The sequence below is a fragment of the Solanum lycopersicum genome, chromosome 1, assembly GCF_036512215.1.
Source record: "Solanum lycopersicum chromosome 1, SLM_r2.1".
Lineage (NCBI taxonomy): Eukaryota > Viridiplantae > Streptophyta > Magnoliopsida > Solanales > Solanaceae > Solanum > Solanum lycopersicum.
In genome coordinates, this window is record NC_090800.1 from 8164741 (window position 1) to 8188351 (window position 23611).

Below are 23611 nucleotides of genomic sequence, written 5' to 3' on the forward strand. Positions count from 1 at the left end.
TCCTCATGTCTTGAATTGTTTTTGATTGAATTGAGACAAGTGATCTTCTAATCCTTGTAAAACTTGTAAAAAATCTTGTATTTCCGTTCATTGTGTGTGTTGTGGAATAATAGGAACGAGGTGATAGGTTCAATTATTCCACTTGATTGATCATAATTAATAAAAATGGGATTAACGAAAAATGAAACATGTTGATATTTGTGTTTTGTTAATTGCCTTGTTGTGGATCCTAAATTGTTGATGGACGAAATGCTTTGGTAGCATCATTGTGAACCTGACATTGCTGATATTTATCTTCTCTTCCCTATGATTTGAAATTACTTATTTGTATTGAATTCTATGCATAGTGATGAGACATGTGGTAATTGTGCCAAACAAAATGACGTTGGATGGTTATATTGATATTGATGCTATTATGGGTATTATTGATGTCGAGGTCTTTGCCAATAAATTTTATTGATATCGCGGTCATTTTTATTGTGAGTGCTATTGATGTTGAGATCATTATCTAAGAGTGTTGTTGAGCTCAAGGTCATTATTAGTGATTTCATGGACTGTGGGTGCTTCTCTTTAGTCTCGATTGATATTGTGCATGATAATCTTGATATTTGCATTCAGTATACATGATTATTGTTATTGATGATCGTGATACTTGTGATTGTTATCTGTAATACTTGGGATTGATCTACTTGATAATTATGAATGACATAGTTGATACTTGTTAGTTGTAGAACTGTGAAAGTTAGACTGTAATTGGTAAGCCTGGTGAGTTATGTATTATAAAATTGTTAAGTTTGACTGATTTATATGAAGATTATAGTTGACGTGGTTGGGAGAAAAGGAGTACTCATAGCTTTGTTTTTCCTTGCTTAGTAGGTTACTTGGTGAGTACTTGGTTGTTTTATACTCACTCGCTTCCACACTGTGTATGTTCCGAGCTTGGACTCATGTGATCTTTCTTCTTTATCTATTTTTTAGGCTTTTTGAGATACATTGAAAGGTATTTGCTTGTCATCCCGGTGGTCGCTCTTGTTCTTTGCCTCATGTTTTATTTTATTTGAGAAATAAGGGAATTGAAACTTGTATCATCTTTCATATTTTGTAATGTTATAGTAGAAGTTTGTAACAACTAGGTTTTGGGGTTATTTTAAAATAAGATTTTTTTCTAAATAGTTAATATTGTTTTACTTTTCGTATTTCTTTTGCATTATTGGTTTTAGGACTGACTTGTTTTGGTAGGCTAAACGAGTGCCATCACAACTTCTTTTGGATTGTGACAAAAGGTATCAAAGCCCTAGGTTCATAGGTTTCACGTTTGTACAATGCAAGTCTAAGTAAGATCTCGAGGATCGATACAAAAATATATGTACGTATCTTTGAGAGGCTCTAAAGATTGTTAGGAGACTTTCTTTTATTCACTTTTTCTTATCGTGAATGATTACCTTTGTTAGTGCTTAATTTTTTCCTGTTATTTTTGCAAATATCAAGGACGCAAGCTTCTATTTCCATTGGTAGAGTGGAGGTTGTCCCCCATTCGGTTTTTGAGACCTCATACAATTTGTAAATTACACTTAAAATTTACTACTAAGATGAGAATTTTATATATCCTCATGCCATATTTTTATATTCTTATAAAGTTTCTTTTAAAACATATTGAAAGGCAAAATATAACACATCTCAATGAGATATTAAATATGATAACTTATTATAATTATTATAAAAATTATCATTCTTCAAGATAAATGAGTTCTAATGGAACTTCGAATAAATTATAAATTGTACTTAATATCACTTTCACTTTATTTCAATATATTATATTATTCCAAGTTAATTTGGATCCTGAGTAACAATCTCGAAAAAAAAGTTACTTCATATATAAGGCTCAAACCCGAGACCACTGGTTAAGGATGGATGGACCATATACATCTCACCATAATTCTTGTTGGTACGTATAATGACTTAATTTACTTTCTCTATAATATTTGACAATATGTTGGATTTATTTATTTTGTTTTACCAAAAAGGATTATGGTTGAGTAGAAGTTAGTATTTCTTTATTCGTGACCAAAAGTGTCGGACTTGAGTTTTGAGCATAGGTTTCGTTTGAGAGGTTTACCCTCAACTTGGGACTTTTGACAATCCGAATTTAATAGGATCCCAATAAAAGTAATCGACATCATTAAAAAAGTATTTTGTTCTTGTACTTATGACAATAAGTTATTTTGAAGGGGGGAAAATTGAGGGTAATCTCAAGAATTGTGGTATTAGATTCATAAATCCTATATCTTTCATGAATAATCACTCAAATCTCATAAATAAAATATTTACTTTTTTTTTGTTTTTTACTCTCTAAAAAAAATTATTGTCTTCATATTTTTAAATGTTCTATTAATTCAAATTCATTTAATGTTGATGATAAATTTTGTTATGAAAATTATTAATTGTCAGTTAGATTAATTTTATCCCTAGTTTTGCTTATGGTATATGATGGTGATGATTTTATGGCATCAAATAAAATCTCATGATCTTATCTTTGAGAGGCTAGCAAAAAGGAAAAATATATTTTAACTTCATAAATGACATGTGAATATCCTCTGTTATACTTTAAGGTTGTATATATCCTTACCATCATTCTTGTGCATATCCTTGAAGCTAACGGATGGACATGTGGCTTCATCTAAATGATTTGCCTAATTTTATTTCTTTATTTTTTACCCAAAAAATAAAAAATCCATCCGACCCATAACCAAAATGGATGGTGTTAAAATCCACTCTTCATTTTATTCAAAAAAACCATCCCTTTATTGTTCTGAACCCACCATAACCATGGAATCAAGAACTCATCATTCAATAAAGAAGAAGACTTGTTCACTAAAACTACACTCTTGCTGACAAAAAAAATTCATCATCATTTAGCATAGGAATCTAGGTTATTGGAAAATCCCTTTCAACAATAACAAATCGATTTGAGCATGTAATTTTCTATGATTGTCAACCCACATTAAAAGCTTGAAGCTTTGTCTATCAATAGCAATAATATTTTCTCAACCCCTTTCTTTAACAATAAATCAATTTGAGTTTGATATTTTCAATTCAATTGTAGACCCATTTTAAGCGTGACGTTTTATCCATCAATTGTGTTATTGTTTCCAACCCCTTTCAGCAATAATAAATTGACTTGAAATAAAAAGGGAATTTAAATTGATTTCTTGATTTCCATTGAGATGATATGCTTTTGGATTTTTGTTTGAGAGATTTGGAGAATAGTGCTAAATTGAATAACATTTTTCCTTTAGTTTAATTTTTAATGGAGATGAAAGGCGTCTTTTATATTTTCTATTTAAATGTCATGGTACTTTAATTTTCCTCATAAATACATAATAGATAAAATGATAACTATGTGTTGAACTTCATTATACTTTTGGGTATATTTGTCATTTTCCCTAAAATATATCACCCTACCCTAATTTCATTTGTCTGACGCCCCACTACTTCCGTCTGGCTGGCGATCGGTCAGTGAGCCACTGCATCTCTTTGTCACTTCTCTCCGGTGGAAGATCGAAGCATGGAATTTCATTAGAAGACAAAACCTAAAAATAAGAAATCCAGAAAGACTAACTGATGATTTCTTTTCTAATACACTGATTACTTTTGTGAATTTTTATTATTTTCATATTTAAAGCTTTATTAGAGGTTGTAATCCATGTCTATCATTATTGTTTGAGCCACATTTGAATATTCTGTGTATAATCTATTAATACTTTATGATTAACAAGTTGCTAAAGCTTGTTTTAATTTTTACTGTTGATGCTTCAGGGTTGTTTCAAATTGAGATGTACTCACACTTTAATCATGTTCCATAAAATATTGTTCAACTTGTTTTGGTTGTAATAAGAATTAATAATCATGTTTACTCCGTAATGTGATTTGCTTGTCTACTTTCATCATATCTACAATTTCTCTATTAATAATTTATGATTAACAAGTTGCTACAGCTGATTTTAATTTTTACTGTTGATGCATCGGAGTTGTTTCAAATCGAGATGTACTCACACTTTAATCATGTTTACTCCATTATGTGATTTGATTGTCAACTTTCATCATATCTACAATTTCTCAATAACTAACTTGATCATTGAGAATTCCTCTCCCTTCAAATTTGATTCGCAACAGTCATATGTCTAAATTGGGAAATTAGAGATCTTTCTACTTGTCTAATTGATATTTCTTATTCGAATTATGGTATTTTCATCTTCCTTAGCCGGTCAAGATATGGTTAGTAGCATACATTATTTGACGAAAGGATTATGGAAATTGCATATATCTTTCTGTTTCTCGTTTTATGCTTTTTACGAATATGCTGCTGATCGAGAGGAAAGTTTTCTTTCCATTGGCTGATCAGCCTTCTTTACTATATAATACAAAATTTTTCTCATGCTCCTGATTCTCCATTACAGTATAACTAGAACCTCTTCATCGGAGTACACTTCTCTTCTTGGATACAGTGATAAACCAAATCATCTTTTCTCTGTTCTCTTGTTCTTGGTTGATGGTTGTGTACCAATATTGTCTATTGATGCTTGGATCTTGTTGTTTTTTCTGGATTGTTACTTCCTAACAGGTTAGTTTCTATCGAAGTACTCTTCATGCTTAATGTGGTAGTTGTATTTTTCATTCTCTTGTCGCATCAAATGTGTGTTTTGGAAACTCAAATGTTTAAGCATTCCGGGAGAAGCAAACAGGTATATCCTTTTATATTTAATGTACTTTGATAAGTTTTCAGAAACTTTGTGCATTAGAATACATGTTCATAGGATTTACTCATAATTTAACTTCAAAGCTTGTTGCTCTTTTTCTTGTTTGTTTGAAATCATGATTATCATAATATACCTTTGGGGTTCACTTCTCAGTTTATAAACCAAATAATTGTTAAATGTCGTAGCTAAGAGTATTTCTTATTGTTCCAGAAAATATGTTATGCTCTATTTTCAAAGATTGGTGTGAAATTTGTACTTCACTTTTTGTGGTGCTTAACAAGGCCATTATCGAAGTGGGCTTATAAGTGCTTCCCTCTCTATGCTATTGTGTGTGCTTGTGGGTGTACAATTCTTTTGTGTGAACAGGGCATTAGTTCGATATCGGGGGCATTGAAGAGTTGTCTGGGACTTGGGAGTTTTCAAGGATCGACTAGTCAAGCCTACTCGTCTCGAATTCATTGTCTTTTTTATTTCACTTTTGGGTTTGTAATAACTTATGAACTACATTTCTTGTAACATTAAGAATAAGTGCTTCTCTCATTTGGGTTGGAGAAACATTATGTGCTACATGTTTCTCTTCAAATTTTTATGTTCAATTGTTGGGGAAACATTATGTGCTACATGTTTCTCTTTTCAAATTTTTATGTTCAATTGTTAAAGTAGTTTTCATTTTTCTTATAAAAGCTATAGTCCAACTCTTTTTTAAGTACTTGAATTAGACATGTTGCTTTTGTTTTGACGTATAGTAAATTACTATTTTCTAACCTAGTTGTGGGGAAGTAAAAGGAATTGAGAGGTTTAATTCCAAATTTTTAACCAAGCTGATGTAACCTTTGGAGTTTTGCTTTCCAATGATTTTTCTAAGTATATTTATTTGTTTGTATTTAAATCGAATCTTTCAACTATCCTTTAAATACTATTATTGTGTTCTAAGATCGATCTCAAATAAAAAAGTATTTCTAAGGTGGACCGTGGAAGAGTGTGAATAATAATATTGTGATATTATTTCTATAAGGAAACAAACATTTGAAGACTCCATATAATCTCTTATGGATTGGTTTAAAATTTTAGTTTTTTTTAAGCTTACAAATCATTTTCCTTTGTAATTATGATTCATCTTTGTTTAGGGTAGATTTATTAACAATTTCACCTTTATATTTTTTCATATCTTTTGTGTTAGTTTATCTGCTCACTTATTTATTTTCTTAACTAATTATTGCCTATTATGAATAATTATTTTTAAAAAAAATATTAGCCTCACATTATTAATTTATTTAATAATAAATAGTTATCATTTTAATGTTTTTGTTAATTAATAATCATTTATCTTTGTTAAGTTTAGAATTTTTCCTATTTTATCACATAGTCTACTTTAATTAACTAATTGATGCCCCTTTTGGTTGCCGTTATTTGTACTTATCGTTTAAAGAATAAACATGTAAATTTTATTCAATTATCTAATCACCTAGTTTTGTATTAATTTAGATAATAATGGATTCTTGCTTAATATGTTTACTTGTTTTATGTTTTAAACTATTTTACCAGTTCAACCAACCGACCATCCTTTTGCTTTTGCTACTAATATTACCGCCCTGTTAGTTTGTGTCCACGTGGGCCTCTCCTTAGAGTTCTTACGAAGACTCTGGTGGTGCATGTGTATGTTAGGCACCCATAAGCGCCAAAGATAGGTGATATTGTCATTATAATTGTGGAATGTTGATATTGTACTCGATGATCGAAGGATCTATTGATCTGCATTAACTTTCTGTGGCTAGTAGGGGGAACTTTAATGTAATTGTATAGTCATTCTTAGCTAAGTAAATTAATAGCCTTTTTTCTTATCATATATCACCACATAATTTATACGATTCGGTTGGGATTCACTTTTATCGACCTTGAAAGGTGTCTAACACCTTACTTTTGAGATAAATGTAAACACTAACCTGATCTCTGATTGTGTATAACCCTTTTTAATTAATTATTTGTTTAGTATAGAATGATGTCCAAACACACATGTTATTTGTTAGGTAGCGAGTCTTCTGTATTAAACACCTAAAAGATTTGTCATGTCGTTGCAAAATCCGTTTTGTCAAAAATGGGTGCGACAATATAAATTGGCAAGGTAACAAATGATTGATCATGTCGATTAGTGAGCATTTAGAAGGACTTTTGCATGGTTTAAGTTGTAGAATTTAAAAGACCTAATGAAGTGTTCCCTTTGAAGTTTTTGGTTTAGAGTATGAGGTAAAATGTTGTGAATTTTTGGAAAATGGATAGCGAGTAAACGAGTTACCAAAAGGAATGATAATTTTGTAAATTGAAGAGTTCAAAAAATTTAGAATTGTGTCAAGGTACAATTTAAGAAATGTAATGAAATGAGACATCACGTATAAATCCTTGGTTCGACATATACTTATAAAGGGTTTATCAACGACTCTTCTAAAAAGTTGATTTTGGTTTGGTGAGAACCAGAGATGTATGGAGGATTTTGTCTTTTTATATTGGCTTGGATTGTTCAAATTATTATAGGTTACTTGTGGGTGCACTACATAAAAGACTCAAGTCTACATGGTTATGAGAATTTTGAGTTGAATTGATATAAAAAAATACAAGTGAAACATCCGATAATCAAAATCACTACATTTGAAATCTTAGCCAACTGAACAAAATGTAGTCAACTTGAAAATGGACGTATGAAGATGAGAGACACAATAAACATAAAGAAAAAAAAGGAAGCGAAAACTTAACAAGATATCAAAAGGGTGAAGTAAACACATGAATTAGGAGAAACAAACAAATAGAACTGCAAAATACCCCAAAAGGCCAAGAAAAAAGCCAAAAGATTAGGAACTATATGAAGACATATGAGGAGGAACTCCACAGAGAAGAAGGGCATGAGTATCCTAGTATCTTTATTGTCTCTTCAGTTGGAAAACAAAAGGTTAGAAAGCGGTAAAAGAATACAAAGAGGACAAGAGAGAAAAAAGTCAGTTGTTGGGAGTTGCAAGCTTAAATATCAGACGAGACACCTCTAAGGACACCATCAAAGTAACTACTGCATCCACAAGGTTATATCCCTACAAAAAATGTCAACAAACAAATCGAGAAGGAAATGATAATAGAAATTAATAGAGACAAACCTCTGTGAACTTAGAAAATTGGTAAGGATGACAATTCAAATAAAGGTGTTGATAACTCGCATCAGAAGGAAAAGGAAAGTGGAGTTGAAGAGAGCTCCATGCGACGACATTGTTGATTTGAAGAGAGCTCCATGCAACGACATACATGTTTATTTACGGACCCGGTCAATTTTTTTTTCTGTTTGTTTATGTTTGGTTATGTTGGGTTGGGCGATCTCTTTTGTACAAACTTTTGGAATTGAATAAAAGGAGAACTTAACTTTGTTGTTAATTTAAGAAGAACAAGGAAAAATATATACATGTTGACAATCAAGAATACAAGTGAAATATTCAATAATCAAAATCGTTATATGTGGATTCTTAGATAATAGAATGAAATGCAGTCAACCTAGAAGAATATAAAGATGAGAGACAAGACAGGCATAAACAAGAACAAAATATAGCAAAAACTTAACAAGATATCAAAATAAAAGCTTTCAAATTCAATATACAATGAGGACAATAAGACCAACTAAGTTTGTGATCCATGTACTCCTCTTTACTGAACATGAATGCTTTGATTTTTGTTTCTTGTTTAGTTTTGACTGTCTTTTTTCTTATATATGCCTATATTGTCTCTCGTATAATGTCTTTCTCGATCGAATATAACAATCTTGATTATCAGATATTTCAGTTATATTCTTGTCTGCCAGCAAATATATATCCCCCATCCTTTCTTAAATTAATAGCGGATATAAGTGCTCTTTTTATTGAATTTCAGATTTCTGTTCAAAAGAGGTCATCTAACCAAAAAAAAAAAATAGAAAAGAAATCAGCTCGGTTCGTGAATGAACTTGCTCACATATATTATCAGCCCCTACGTATTAGGGTTTCCTTATTGAGCTCCTTTATTTTCTCCACAATATCATCGTAGGGAGCTCTCTTCAACTCCACTTTCCTTTTCCTTATGATATAGGTTATCAATACCTTCATTTGGACTATCATCCTTATCATTTTTCTCAGTTCATACAGGTGCATGTCCATTAGTTTTAGCTACCACTCCCTTCTTGATTTGTCTGCTGACCTTTTTTTTTCTTTAGGAACTAAATGTGGTGGATGTAGTGGTTACTTTGTTGGTGTAAATAGAGATGCCTTGTCTGGTCTTTGAGTTTGCAACTCCCTATAAGTGACATTTTTCTCTCATCTCCTTTTTATATACTTTTAACGCTTTCTAACTTGTTTTCTAGCAGAAGAGATAATGGATATACCAAGATGATAATGCTCTTCTTCTTTGTGGAGTTCCTACTCATCTGCCGTCCTACAGTATCTAGAACTGTCAAAACGGACTTGGCCTATTAAGTCGTCTCAATGCAACTCATGAATTTAGTAGGGTTGGGCCTAATTTTTTTTTGGCCCATTTAGGAACAATACTTTTTGCCCAACCTCATTTGGTCCGCTAACCTCGTGGGCCCAATACGCGATGCTTAGATTCTAGCCCATCTTTTTACCTTTTTCTTAACATTTTGGGGTATTTTGTTGTTGCAGGACTATTTGTTTTTGTTTTCTATGTCATGTGTTTATTGCACCCTTTTGATTCTCGATCCGAATTTTCAAATTTCTCTTTAGGATGGCTTAGAGTTGGATTTGTTGAAAATATTTGGGATCTAGAGAGTTCCGTCTAGAGGTTCCATTTGAGATTGCCTATTTTTGAGTAGATATAACCCATTCTTTTATCTCTTGATTTTGCTTTGAAATTGATTCTTAATCTCAATTTTCAAGATTTTTATTAGGATGCTTTAGAGTTGGATTTGTTGAAAATATTTGGGATCTAGGGAGTTACTTCTCAAAGTTTCATTTAATATTTCTTATTCTGGAGTTGATCGAGACCCATGTTTTTTCTTTTTTTTGCTTCGTAATTAATTTCTCTATCACATTTCCTTGCAACTCTTAACCTTTTTTTGGTGTTTTTTGTTGTTGTATTTCTATTTGTTTGTTTCTTCTTATTCATTTGTTTATTTCTCCACGTTGATTCCCAATCTCATTTTTCAAGCTCTTCTTTAGGATGTTATAAAGTGGATTTGTTAAAAATATTTGTAATTTGGAGAGTTTCATTTAGAGGTTCTATTTGAAGCTGATCTAGAATCCTCTAATTTTTTCTTGATACTGGTTAGCAATTAAGTCCTCTATTCACATTTTTTCGTGCCAGCTATGATTCATTTTCGATGATGTTCTCTTTGGGATGCTTGGTAAGTGAGCTTTTCTTTTCGTTTTATTTTTTACATCAAAAACTATGTGACCCACATTGAGAATGATCTTTTCCTTCCATGTAACTTTGAACTTAAAAAGATTGATATAATAGAATTAGTATCCTTAGGTTAAAATATCATGCATTGAGCATCAACCAATCCTAACAATGTAAAATTGAAATTAGGGCTTGGATTTGATCTCGATGTTACATTGCTTAATTCGTTCGTGTAGTTGCTTCTTATTTCTCTTTGCTTGTTATTATGTAATATCTGTTGTATTGGTGTCTACATTTTGATTCTTGAGTTCTTGTATGGTTACTTTCTTATGTAGTTTGGTGCATCATTTGTATGGTTCATATCTATTTAACCTATTAAATTAAGAGGTTTTTCAATAATCCAATTCAAAAAAGATTACTCCAAATTTGGTTATGTTATTCTATATGCATGCAATTTTTTTTTGTTTTTTTTCTTTCATTAATGTATAGTTGTAATAAAAGAAAATGGATTAGTTAAAAATTTGTTCATCATGTTCTCCTCCCATCATAGGATTTGTTTATAACAAGTATTGAACTCCTTCCATTTTTCAACCCAATTTTTCATCTTTGGACCTTTTGGGGTATTTTAATGTTGTAGTTCTATTTGTCAGTTTCTCTTGATTCATGTGGTTGTTACAACCTTTTGATTGTCGATCTTATTCTCAAGCTTTTCTTTAGGATGTTTTAGAGTTGGATATGTTGAAAATATTTGGAGTTTTGAGAGTTTCGTCTAGAGGTTCCCTTTGAGATTGTTTATTCTGAAGCTAATCTAGTTTCCTTCTGTTATTTCTTCATTCAGGTTAGCAATTAATTCCTATACTCACATTTTCCCCTAGCTGGTACGATTCGTTGTTGATGTTGTTCTCCCCGTGATACCTGGTAAGTGAGCTTTCTCTTATGTTGCTTATCTTTTTGGTCTAAATTGTGTGATCCAAAATGAGAATGATGTTCTTCTTTATTTAAATTTTCACTTAAAAATATTGATATATGTATAATAGAAGTAGCATCTTAAGGTGAAATGTCGTACATTGCACATCAAGAAATTTTAGCATTGTAAAATTGAAATTAACGCTTGATTTGATCTGCATGTTGATTGCTTATTTGTTTTTTGTAGGTGCTTCTTATTTGTCTTTTCTTGTTATAATGTATTGTCTGTTGTATTGATATTTGCATTTTATTCTTGAATTCTTGTATGGTCTTGTTTCTTATGTAGTTGGGTGCATAATTTGTATGATTTATATCTATTGAACCAGCTCTAATAAGAGGTTTTTGGCTAAGACAATTCAAGAATGATTATTTCATAAACTATTCTATATGAATACAAAATATGTGTTTTTTAATGTCTTCCATGTATGCATACTTGCAATAAAGTTCTGTTAATCATATTCTCCTCCCATCAGGGAATATGTGTCATTTTCACCCTAACTTTTAATATCTTCACCTTTTGGGGTATTTTGTTGTTGCACTTCTATTTGTCTGTTTCTTCCGTTTCATGTTTTTACAATACCTTTTTGACTATCAATCTCATTTTCAAGCTTTTCTATAGGACGCTTTAGAGTTGGATCTGCTGAAAATATTTGGGATCTCGAGAGTTTCGTCTAGACGTTCCATTTGATATTTCCTGTTTTGTAGCTGATTTAGCCTCTTATTTTTTTTTAAATTATGGTTAGCAATTAATTCCTTTATTCAGATTTTTCCGTGTCTTTACCTCTGATTTTTTCCTATGTTTTTCTCACTGTGATGCCTTGTAAGTGAGCTTACTCTTCTTTTTATTTTAAAACAGTGTGACCCACAATGAGAATAATGTTTTCCTTCTTTTAATTTGCACTTTAAATATCGATCATTGTGCAATAGATATAGCATCCCAAGGTGAAACTAAATTAAATTGCACATCCACCAATCCTAATAGTGTAAAATGAAATTAGGCCTTGGATTTTATCTGCATATTGCATTGGTTATTTGATTCTTGTAGCTGCTACTTATTTATCTTTGCTTGTTATTATGTATTCTCTGTTATATTGGTGCCTTTCTTTTGGTTCTTGAAATCTTCTATCTATTAAACCAGTTTAATTAAGAGGTTTTTGACTAAGACAATCCAAGAAGATTACTTCAAATTTGTTTATTTACTATTCTTTCTTTATCCAAATTTGTGTTGTTATTTTTTGTCTTTTATGAATATCTACGTGTAATCAAAGAAACTAGATTAGTTAAAAGTTTTGTTTATCATGATCTCTCCTCATCAGAGGATTTTTTCATGATAAACATTGAATTCCCCCTATTTTCACCCTAACTTTTCATCTCTTGCATGATCGGATAACTAAGTAAGACAATTAATACTAATTACCCTCGTACCCCATACTCCTAGATCAAATAAAGTCTACATATTTACTTCTCCTTCATCTAGAGTTGTATCTTCGAGATGATTAACGTGTCCAATGTCTTCTTTTATAATATGAATTGTTCTAGTAAACTCTTACTCATCCTCATCAATATCTCTTCCACCACTTCAATTATCATCCATGAGACCTTTTAAGTTTCAAGAATGGAATTTCTTAATTATAAGAAGTCAATCTCAATTATAACATGTTGATATTAGTTCTCTTCTATATATCTTATTGCCTTAATATAGTCATAACTTGTGTTTGAGTGTTGTGCATTGTAAAATGCTCATTTCGTTTGTCTTATTAGTAAATAGCTTGTCATTTGTTCCTCACACAAAATTCTCATGATCTTAGAATTTTCTCTAGATGTACAATATGTATTGCATTTTACCTAGTCATTATTTAGTTAACTACAACACACTTGAATCACCCTTATTTATGGGGATAAGTTTGAAGAGATTGTGTAACGACCTGTTTAGTCGTTGAGCAACAGATGTTATTTCTAGAAAACTGGCTGAGACGATGGATCCCACGACGGACCGTCATGGGCACGACGGACCGTCGAGGGGGTATCGTTTCAAAACACTTAGAAATTCTGAAAAATGGGTACTGAAATCGACTCCCTGAACTTCGTACCAAAATGGCAGGACGGACCGTCACAGGCGTGACGGACCGTCACAGACTCTTTAAGGAAATTGAGTCTCTGAACTCTGTGACGGAGCAGCAGGACGGACCGTCGCAGGCACGACGGACCATCACAGGTTGCGTAATCCCAGGCTGAGTCGGATTTCTTTAATGTTTTAAGGGATGTTTTTGACTATTCCTGCTTTAATTATAAAGTTAGTGGGTTAATGTTAATAAGTCTAATTACTTGGGGGTTAAAAGAGGTAACCTTGAGTTAATTAGTGGGTTATTATTGCCATCTTTTATTCTTAATTATATGCTAATTAGGGTAAAAGAAAGAGTGTTTGAATAAATAAAATATAAAGAACAAAGAGAGAGAAAGGATTGAACGAGAAGAGGAAAACACAAAGCTTTGGGGAATTTCCTTGCTTGATCACTAATCTTCGGTGGAGGTAGGTTATGGTTTTTATGCTATTCGTAGTAAACTCTTAATAGCGAATGATATGTATTGGGTAGTGTTGTAAACCCTTCTATATGCTTAAATTGTATGCTTGCATGAATGTGATTATGTAATTATGATAAAATAAGCATGATGAGGTTATTGAATCCTAAATCTTGAAAAACCTCTTTTTTAATGATGATGCCTTAGTATGAAAGAAGGCTTGATGAACTAAAGTAATGAGATTGATGATGCCTTAGTATGAAAGAAGGCTTGAAGAACTAAAGTAATAAGATTGATGATGCCTTAGTATGAAAGAAGGCTTGATGAATTAACGGAATGAGATTAGGGGATCGGGTGTCACGAACCGACACGTAGAATTAGGGGATCGGGTGTCACAAACCGACACGTAGAATTAGGGGATCAGGTTTCACAAACCGACACGTAGAATTAGGGGATCGGGTGTCACGAACTGACATGTAGAATTAGGGGATCGGGTGTCACGAATCGACACATAGAATTAGGGGATCGGGTGTCACGAATCGACACGTAGAATTAGGGGATCGGAGTGTCATGTTCCGATACATAGTAGTAGGGGATCGGAGTGTCACGTTCCGACACATAGTAGTAGGGGATCGGAGTGTCACGTACCGACAAAAAAGGAATAAAGATAATGAATCTTGAAAGATGTTAATACACTCAATCTAATGAACCTAATTCCCTAATGATTATGGTACTGAGGCTTGAGTCCTCATGTGTGAACTTGGCGGTACTTGGTAATGATTATAGTATTTGTTGTTGCTACATGTTGAGTATTGTAGTTGATTTATGATATTACTTGATATATACTGTTTTCTATTTTGAGTTGGCCGATGATACCTACTCAATACTTGTGTTTGTACTGACCCCCTACTTTTATGTTTTCTTCCTTGTTATTTGTGGAGTGCAGCAAACGTGTCGTCGTCTTCAACTCAACCGCAATTCTAGCCAGTCTTCAATTACACCGGATTTCAGGGTGAGCTAATGCTTCTAGCTTGGACTGGATCTTCTTCTTCATGTCTTGATGCCTTGAAGTTCCGGCATAGACTAGCTTTCATTTATTTTAGCTTCTTAGATACTCTTAGATTTAGTAATTTGAGATAGATGTTCTTGTGATGATGACTTCCAGATTTTGGGGATAATAATAGTTGTTGAGTTTTTAGAAGTTATTCAATTGATTTTCATTAATGAGTTTAAGTCTTCCGCATTATTTTGTGTTATTATATTGAAATGTTGGGTTTTGTATTGGTTGGTTCGCTCACATAGGAGGGTAAGTGTGGGTGCCAGTCGTGGCTCGATTTGGGTCGTGACAAACTTGGTATCAGAGCATTAGGTTCGTTGGTCTCATCACACAAGAACGAGTCTAGTAGAGTCTTAAGGAACGGTAGGGGGACGCCTTTACTTTTCTTTGAGAGGCTATAAGACTTTAGAAAAATTCCATTCTTTCATTCTTTCTTTCGTGCTATTACTTGGGTCCAATAAGTATATAGGTGATAAAAATTGGTATCTGACCATCTTCACTCTATTTCGCAGATGGTTAGAACTAGAGCAACAACCGCGCCAACATCAACATCAGCAAGACAAGATGCATCTGAGCCAGCCACTGAGACTGTAGCTCGAAGAGGAGCAGTGGCAAGAGGCCGCGGTAGAGGTCGTGGGAGGACGTCCTCTAGAAGAAGAGGACGAGCACCTAGCCCATCTGGTACTAGGGCGGTGACTCCTCCACCAACTGAGGAAGTGGTAAGAGAGGGTGAGGAAGGGGAGAATGAACAAGGGCAGAATGAGGAAATGCCACCCCAACCTACCCCAGAGATGATAAATCAGGTTCTGGCTTATCTTAGCGGGTTATCTGATCAAGGCCAGACACCTTCAGTGTTTTCTGCACCAGCACCTCAGGTTCCGGAGGTACAACATGCGGCTACTATGGCTCCCCGCATGGATGCCTCATTGGAAATAGGCACGTTTCCTCGTCTGACTACAGGGCCTATAATGACAAATGATCAGCATGAACTTTTTAATAAGTTCTTGAAATTGAAACCTCCAGTCTTCAAGGGTGCTGAATATGAGGATGCCTACGATTTTCTGGTTGACTGTCATGAGCTACTACACAAGATGGGTATAGTAGAACGATTTAGTGTTGAGTTTGTGACTTATCAGTTTCAAGGGAATGCCAAAATATGGTGGTAGTTGCATGTTGAGTGTCAACCAACAGAGGCACCACCTATGACTTGGGCGTCATTCTCTAGCTTGTTTATGGAGAAGTATATCCCCCGGACTTTGAGGGATAGGAAAAGAGATGAATTCTTGAGCCTAGAGCAAGGCAGGATGTCGGTTACTGCATATGAGGCTAAGTTTTGTGCACTTTCCAGATATGCCACTCAGCTTTGTTTCAGTCCACAAGAGCGGATTCGCCATTTTGTGAAGGGGTTGAGGTCAGAGTTGCGGATTTCAGCCTTACAGGTAGCGGCTACAGCGAAATCCTTTCAGGAAGTGGTAGACTTCGTGATAGAGGTGGAGGGAGTGAAGCCAGATGACTTCACCATGGCATCGACATCAAAAAGGTTTCGAAAGGGAGGTGATTTTAATGGTTCTTACTCCAGAGGACAGGGTTCAGGAGGTTACTCAGTTCGACCAATTCAGTCTTCACTACAGACTGTAGTTGGGGGTCAACCTCAGACCGGTCAACACTTCTCTGAGAGACCTATGCTTGACTCCAGAGAGTGTTATGGATGTGGGGAGACTGGACATATTAGGAGGAATTGTCCAAAACAGAGTTATAGACCCCCAATAGCTAGAGGTAGAGGTGGTCATGGTAGAGGCCGTTATTCTGGAGGACGTGGTGGTCGAGGTAATGGTGGTCACCAAAACGGCCGGGGTGATGGGAAAACTTGAGCCACTATAACACAACATGGTAGGGGCAACGGACAGACAAGTAATGGGGCCCATTGTTACGCTTTCCCTGGGCGATCTGAGGCGGAGACATCTGATGTTGTCATCACAGGTAATCTTTCGGTTTGTGATTGCATGGCTTCTGTATTGTTTGATCTTGGATCCACATTTTCTTATGTATCTTCCTCATTTGCTAATGGTCTTAATTTACCTTGTGAATTGCTTGACATGCCTATTCGTGTTTCTACTCCGGTGGGTGAGTCTATGATAGTTGAAAAGGTATATAGGTCTTGTTTGGTGACTTTTGTGGGGAGTAATACTTATGTAGACTTGGTTATCTTAGAAATGGTTGATTTTGATGTAATTCTGGGTATGACTTGGCTTTCTCCGAATTTTGCGATCTTGGATTGTAATGCTAAAATTGTGACGTTAGCCAAGCCTGGGACGGATCAGTTAGTGTGGAAGGGCGACTACACTTCCAATCCGGTTCGTATCGTCTCCTTTCTTCGTGCTAAGAAAATGCTTAGTAAGGGTTGTCTAGCTTTCTTGGCACATCTCAGGGATGACACTACCCAAGTACCTTCAATTGAGTCGGTTTCTAGGGTCCGTGAATTTTTAGATATGTTTCCCGCAGACCTTCCTGGTATGCCACCCGATAGAGATATTAACTTCTGCATCGATCTTGAACCGGGTACTCGCCCCATTTCTATACCCCCTTATAGAATGGCTCCCGTGGAGTTAAGAGAGTTAAAGGCACAACTTCAAGAGTTGCTAAGAAAAGGCTTTATTAGACCAAGTGCATCTCCTTGGGGTGCTCCTGTTTTGTTTGTGAAAAAGAAAGATGGGAGTTTTCGGATGTGCATAGACTACAGATAGTTGAACAAGGTAACTATTAAGAACAAATATCCCATTCCTCGTATTGATGACTTGTTCGATCAGTTACAAGGTGTTTGTGTCTTCTCTAAGATTGACTTGAGATTCGGTTATCATCAATTGAAAATACAGGCAACGGATGTGCCAAAGATTGCTTTTCGTACCAGGTATGGGCATTACGAATTTGTAGTGATGTCTTTTGGTCTTACGAATGCCCCTGCTGCTTTCATGAGCTTGATGAACGGGATTTTTAAGCCATATTTGTATCTCTTTGTGATTGTATTTATTGATGATATACTGATATACTCAAAGAGCAAGAAAGAACATGAGGAGCATTTGAGAATGGTATTGGAAATGTTGAGGGAGAAAAAGCTTTATGTCAAATTCTCCAAGTGTGAGTTTTGGCTAGATTCAGTGTCCTTCTTGGGGCACGTGGTGTCTAAGGATGGCGTGATGGTGGATCCTTCTAAGATTGAGACAGTGAAGAATTGGGTAAGACCTACTAATGTGCCAGAAATAAGGAGCTTTGTTGGTTTAGCTAGCTATTACCGTCGATTTGTCAAGGGATTCTCTTCCATTGCTTCCCAATTGACGAACTTGACTAAGAAGAATGTTCCATTTGTATGGTCAGACGAGTGTGAAGAAAGCTTTCAGAAGCTCAAGACTTTGTTGACTACAGCACCAATTCTCACCTTGCCCGTGGAAGGTAAGAAATTCATTGTTTATTGTGATGCATCCTATTCTGGTTTGGGTGTGCAGTGCTAATGCAAGAGAAGAATGTAATTGCTTATGCTTCAAGGCAATTAAAGGTGCACGAATGCAATTACCCGACCCATGATTTGGAATTGGTTGCGGTAGTTTTTGCATTAAAGCAATGGAGACATTATTTATATGGAGTTAAGTGTGAAGTATACACGGATCATCGTAGCCTACAATATGTCTTTACTCAAAAAGATTTGAATTTGAGACAGAGGAGATGGATGGAACTACTGAAGGACTACGATATCACTATCTTGTATCATCCGGGAAAGGCTAATGTTGTGGCTGACGCCTTAAGTAGAAAGGCAGGGAGCATGGGAAGTCTAGCTCACTTGAAAGTTTCCAGACGTCCATTGGCTAGAGAGGTTCAGACTCTAGCTAACGACTTGATGAGATTAGAAGTAAATGAGAAGGGAGGATTGTTGTCTTGTGTGGAGGCAAGATCTTATTTTCTTGACAAGATTAAGGGAAAACAGTTTGATGATGAGAAACTAAGCAGAATCCAAGATAAGGTATTGCGAGGAGAGGCTAAGGAAGCACAAATTGATGAGGAAGGTGTTTTGAGAATCTAGGGAAGGGTATGTGTACCCCGAGTTGATGATTTGATCAACACTATTCTGACAGAGGCTCATAGTTCAAGGTATTCTATACATCCTAGTGCAACCAAGATGTACCATGACCTAAAGCAACACTTTTGGTGGAGTAGAATGAAGCGTGATATTGTTGATTTTACTTCCAAATGTCCAAATTGTCAGCAAGTAAAATATGAAAATCAGAGGCCCGAAGGAACACTTCAGAGAATGCTCATTCCTGAATGAAAATGGGAGAGAATTACAATGGATTTCGTGGTTGGTCTTCCAAAGACAATGGGTAAGTATGACTCTATTTGGGTGATTGTTGATAGGTTAACTAAGTCTGCTCATTTCATTCCGGTCAAGGTGACTTACAATGCAGAGAAGTTAGCCAAAATCTCTATCTCAGAAATTGTTCGGTTGCATGGGGTTCCACTCTCCATCATATCAGATAGAGGTACGCAGTTTATTTCTAAGTTTTGGAAAACATTGCATGTGGAATTGGGTACTAGGTTGGACCTTAGTACTGCGTTCCATCCTCAGACCGATGGTCAGTCTGAGCGAACGATTCAAGTGTTGGAGGATATGCTTCGTGCATGTGTGATAGAATTTCGTGGTCATTGGGATAGCTTACCCTTAGCAGAGTTCTCCTACAACAATAGCTATCACTCAAGCATTGATATGGCCCCATTTGAGGCATCATATGGGAGAAGATGTAGGTCTCCCATTGGGTGGTTTGATGCATTTGAGGTTAGACCTTGGGGTACTGACCTTCTGAGAGAATCGTTAGATAAAGTGAAATCTATTCAAGAAAAGCTGTTAGCGACACAAAGTAGGCAAAAGGAATATGCAGATCGAAAAGTTAGAGACTTGGAGTTCATGGAGGGTGAACAAGTCTTGCTGAAGGTTTCACCCATGAAAGGGGTGATGCGTTTTGATAAAAGGGGTAAATTAAGCCCAAGGTATATTGGTCCCTTTGAAGTACTTAAGCGAGTAGGGGAGGTGGCTTATGAGTTAGCCTTGCCTCCAGGGCTGTACGGAGTTCATCCGGTATTTCATGTGTCTATATTGAAAAGATACCATGGGGATGGAAACAACATCATTCGTTGGGATTCAATTCTGCTTGATGAAAATTTGTCTTATGAGGAGGAGCCTGTTTCCATTTTAGATAGAGAAGCTCGCAAGCTGAGGTCAAGGGAGATTGCATCCATCAAAGTTCAATGGAAGAATCGACCCGTTGAAGAAGCCACTTGGGAGAAAGAGGCGGATATGCAAGAAAGATACCCACACCTGTTTACAGATTCAGGTACTTATTTTCGCCCTTGTTTTTCTTCTTATGATCGTTCGAGGACGAACAATGGGTAAATTGGTATCTATTGCAACGACCAGTTTAGTCATTTTGAGCAACAGATGTTATTTCTGGAAAACTGGCTGAGACAACGGATCCCACGAAAGACAGTCATGGGCACGACGGACCGTCGAGGGGGTCTCGTTTCAAAACACTTAGAAATTCTGAAAAATGGGTACTGAAATCGACTCTCTAAACTTCATATCAGAATGGCAGGATGGACCGTCACAGGCGTGATGGACCGTCACAGACTCTTTAAGGAAATTGAGTCTCTGAACTCTGTGACGGAGCAGCAGGACGGACGGTCGCAGGCACGATGGGCCATCACAGGCTGCGTAATCCCAGGCTGAGTCAGATTTCTTTAATGTTTTAAGGGACGTTTTTGACTATTCCTGCTTTAATTATAAAGTTAGTGGGTTAATGTTAATAAGTCTAATTACTTGGGGGTTAAAAGAGGTAACCTTGAGTTAATTAGTGGGTTATTATTGCCATCTTTTATTCTTAATTATATGCTAATTAGGGTAAAAGAAAGAGGGTTTGAATAAAGAAAATAGAAAGAACAAAGAGAGAGAGAGGATCGAACGAGAAGAGGTAGGTTATGGTTTTTATGCTACTCGTAGTAAACCCTTCTATATTCTTAAATTGTATGCTTGAATGAATGTGATTATGTAATTATGATAAAATAAGCATAATGAGGTATTGAATCCTAAATCTTGAAAAACCTCTTTGTTAATGATGATGTCTTAGTATGAAAGTAGGCTTGATGAACTAAAGTAATGAGATTGATGATGCCTTAGTATGAAAGAAGGCTTGATGAACTAAAGTAATAAGATTGATGATGCCTTAGTATGAAAGAAGGCTTGATGAATTAACGAAATGAGATTAGGGGATCGGGTGTCACGAATCGACACGTAGAATTAGGGGATCGGGTGTCACGAACTGACACGTAGAATTAGGGGATCGGGTGTCACGAACCGACACGTAGAATTAGGGGATCGGGTGTCACGAACCGACACGTAGAATTAGGGGATCGTGTGTCACAAACCGACACATAAAATTAGGGGATCGGGTGTCACGAACCGACACATAGAATTAGGGGATCGGAGTGTCACGTTCCGACACATAGTAGTAGGGGATCGGAGTGTCACGTACCGACACAAGAGGAATAAAGATAATGAATCCTGAAAGATGTTAATACACTCAATCTAATGAACCTAATTCCCAAATGAGTATGGTACTGAGGCTTGAGTCCTCATGTGTGAACTTGGCGGTACTTGGTAATGATTATAATATTTGTTGTTGCTACATGTTGAGTATTGTAGTTGATTTATGATATTACTTGATATATACTGTTTTGTATTTTGAGTTGGCCAATGATACCTACTCAGTACTTGTGTTTGTATTGACCCCCTACTTTTATGTTTTCTTCCTTGTTATTTGTGGAATGCAGCAAACGTGTCGTTGTCTTCAACTCAATCGCAATTCTAGCCAGTCTTCAATTACACCGTATTTCATGGTGATCTAATGCTTCTAGCTTGGACTGGATCTTCTTCTTCATTTCTTGATGCCTTGAAGTTCCGGCATGGACTAGCCTTTCATTTATTTTAGCTTCTTAGATACTCTTAGATTTAGTAATTTGAGATAGATGTTCTTGTGATGATGACTTCCAGATTTTGGGGATAATAATAGTTGTTGAGTTTTTAGAAGTTATTCAATTGATTTTCATTAATGAGTTTAAGTCTTCCGCATTATATTATGTTATTTTATTGAAATGTTGGGTTTTGTATTGGTTGGTTCGCTCACATAGGAGGGTAAGTGTGGGTGCCAGTCGCGGCTCGATTTGGGTCGTGACAGATTGCATCAAGGTTCTCTATTTGTAGGAAGCATGTTTAAGACTTTCTCTTTCCACCTTCATAAAATGATGATAGTATGCATGATTTGGTATATTAGTTTCGCTTTAGAGTAAATGATATTAGCTAACCTAGTTTGGTCATGTCTATCTTTGTTTCTATGTGTATAAGTAGAAGTAAATGTTATAACTTGGATCTATTATTTGTTTCTAATCATTTGGTGATTGATGCCAACAGTAAAAAATGAGATTCATCATTAACCTACACCACAACTAACCATATATTCAACAATCCAAACTCTATGTTCAGAGATCTATGTATTATATCATCAATTGGAAGCTTAACTACTTTGTAATGTAAACCTAGCGTATCTAGGAATCAACCAACTATTGAAGAATTTTATAGGCATCCTTTTGCTCCCGGGGAAAATTCTAAAGAGGGTGGACCAGAAGTTGTTTGGTCTTTCTCTTCCTTATATAAAAATTCCTAGCCTCTAGTTCCCTCAAATTTAATGTGGTTGAGAAGAATTTTTTGTGCCAGAAAAGTGGGAAGAAAAATAAAAGACATCATTTTATCTAGGGTCTGATTTCATCAACCCAGCTATAGCGGCCCTACATATTCTATAGTGGCACAGCATAGCAGGAGATATCTAGACTCCAACTGTAATGCATTTAAATGACGTCAGTTTCGATCGTCGCAACATACCAAGTACTAGATTATTTGTGCTTTATTTCCTTTTATATGGTTCTATTATTTTGGATTGATTTGATATTGATAACAACAAAAACATTTAGGGGAATAATTGTTAGATAAATTTGATGTGTAGATTTTCTTAAGTATCATTATTTATTTCCAAACTGAAGGGTTTTGTTCCAATCCTATTAAATAAAATGGTGTTGAATAAGAACTAGAAGAATGAACATGACATATAACAAGTGAAGATAATTAATATTTTATTTTATAAATACAAGGTACTTGGGCTCACGACCCACTAACTATTTTATTACGATAAATAAAGACTTGCAACAAATAATATCAAGAAAGAGCAAAAAGTATACTAAATTTCTTCATAAATCAAAATTGAAAAGTATCAAACTTTCCAACTCCGCTTTGTCGGCCGTTCTTCTGAACTTCATTTGGCAATTTTGACATCGTTTTTGATCCATGTTATCCTCTTTGTATCTTGAATTTGAAAGCTTTGATTTTGATATCTTATTGAGCTTTTTCACTCTTTTTTCTCATTTATGCCTATCTTCTCTCTCATAGTTATACGTCCATTTCCAGGTTGATTGTGTTTTGTTCGATTAGCTTGGAATTCAGATATGGCAATCTTGATTTTCAAATGTTTCACTTGTATTCTTGACTTCCAACAAGTATATATATCCCCCCTTTTTCTTGCAATTTTAAGATATTATTTTTGTTGCAATTCTATTATTCTATTTCTTCTGATTAATGTGTTTACTGTACCCTTTGCATTGTCCATCTCATTTTAATAATTGTTCTTTAGTATTTCTTAGAGTTATATCTGTTCAAAGTATTTGGATGTGGAGAGTTTCATCTAGAGGTTCCGTTTGAGCTTATCTATTTTGAAGTTGATCTAACCTCCTTTTATTTTTCTTGTGTTGATCAGCAGTTAATTACTATATTTTCATTTTTTCATGCCATTAGCTATGATTCGTC

At 35.1% G+C, this 23611-nt stretch overlaps 1 protein-coding gene and 1 long non-coding RNA gene across 3 annotated transcripts; both read left to right on the forward strand.

Moving 5' to 3' along the window:
- Positions 1-8087: 8087 nt before the first annotated feature.
- On the forward strand, positions 8088-14764 carry LOC138340802 (uncharacterized). The gene is made up of 3 exons (XR_011213651.1): positions 8088-10122; positions 10957-11036; positions 14551-14764. It is a non-coding gene; the product is annotated as an uncharacterized lncRNA (long non-coding RNA).
- Positions 14765-14946: 182 nt separating this feature from the next.
- Positions 14947-21791, forward strand: LOC138348243 (cold shock protein 2-like). 2 transcript variants are annotated; one of them, XM_069296970.1, is made up of 2 exons: positions 14947-16641; positions 21532-21791. In XM_069296970.1, exon 1 carries the CDS (start codon positions 15864-15866, stop codon positions 16530-16532), a length of 669 nt encoding a protein of 222 aa, XP_069153071.1. In that variant the 5' UTR covers positions 14947-15863; the 3' UTR covers positions 16533-16641; positions 21532-21791. Both variants share the same exon structure in this region, with proteins under 2 accessions (XP_069153071.1, XP_069153072.1).
- Positions 21792-23611: the final 1820 nt, after the last annotated feature.

Coding starts and splice junctions, on each gene's coding strand:
- LOC138348243 (XM_069296970.1), top strand. CDS start 15,864: ATGACTTGGGCGTCATTCTCTAGCTTGTTTATGGAGAAGTATATCCCC.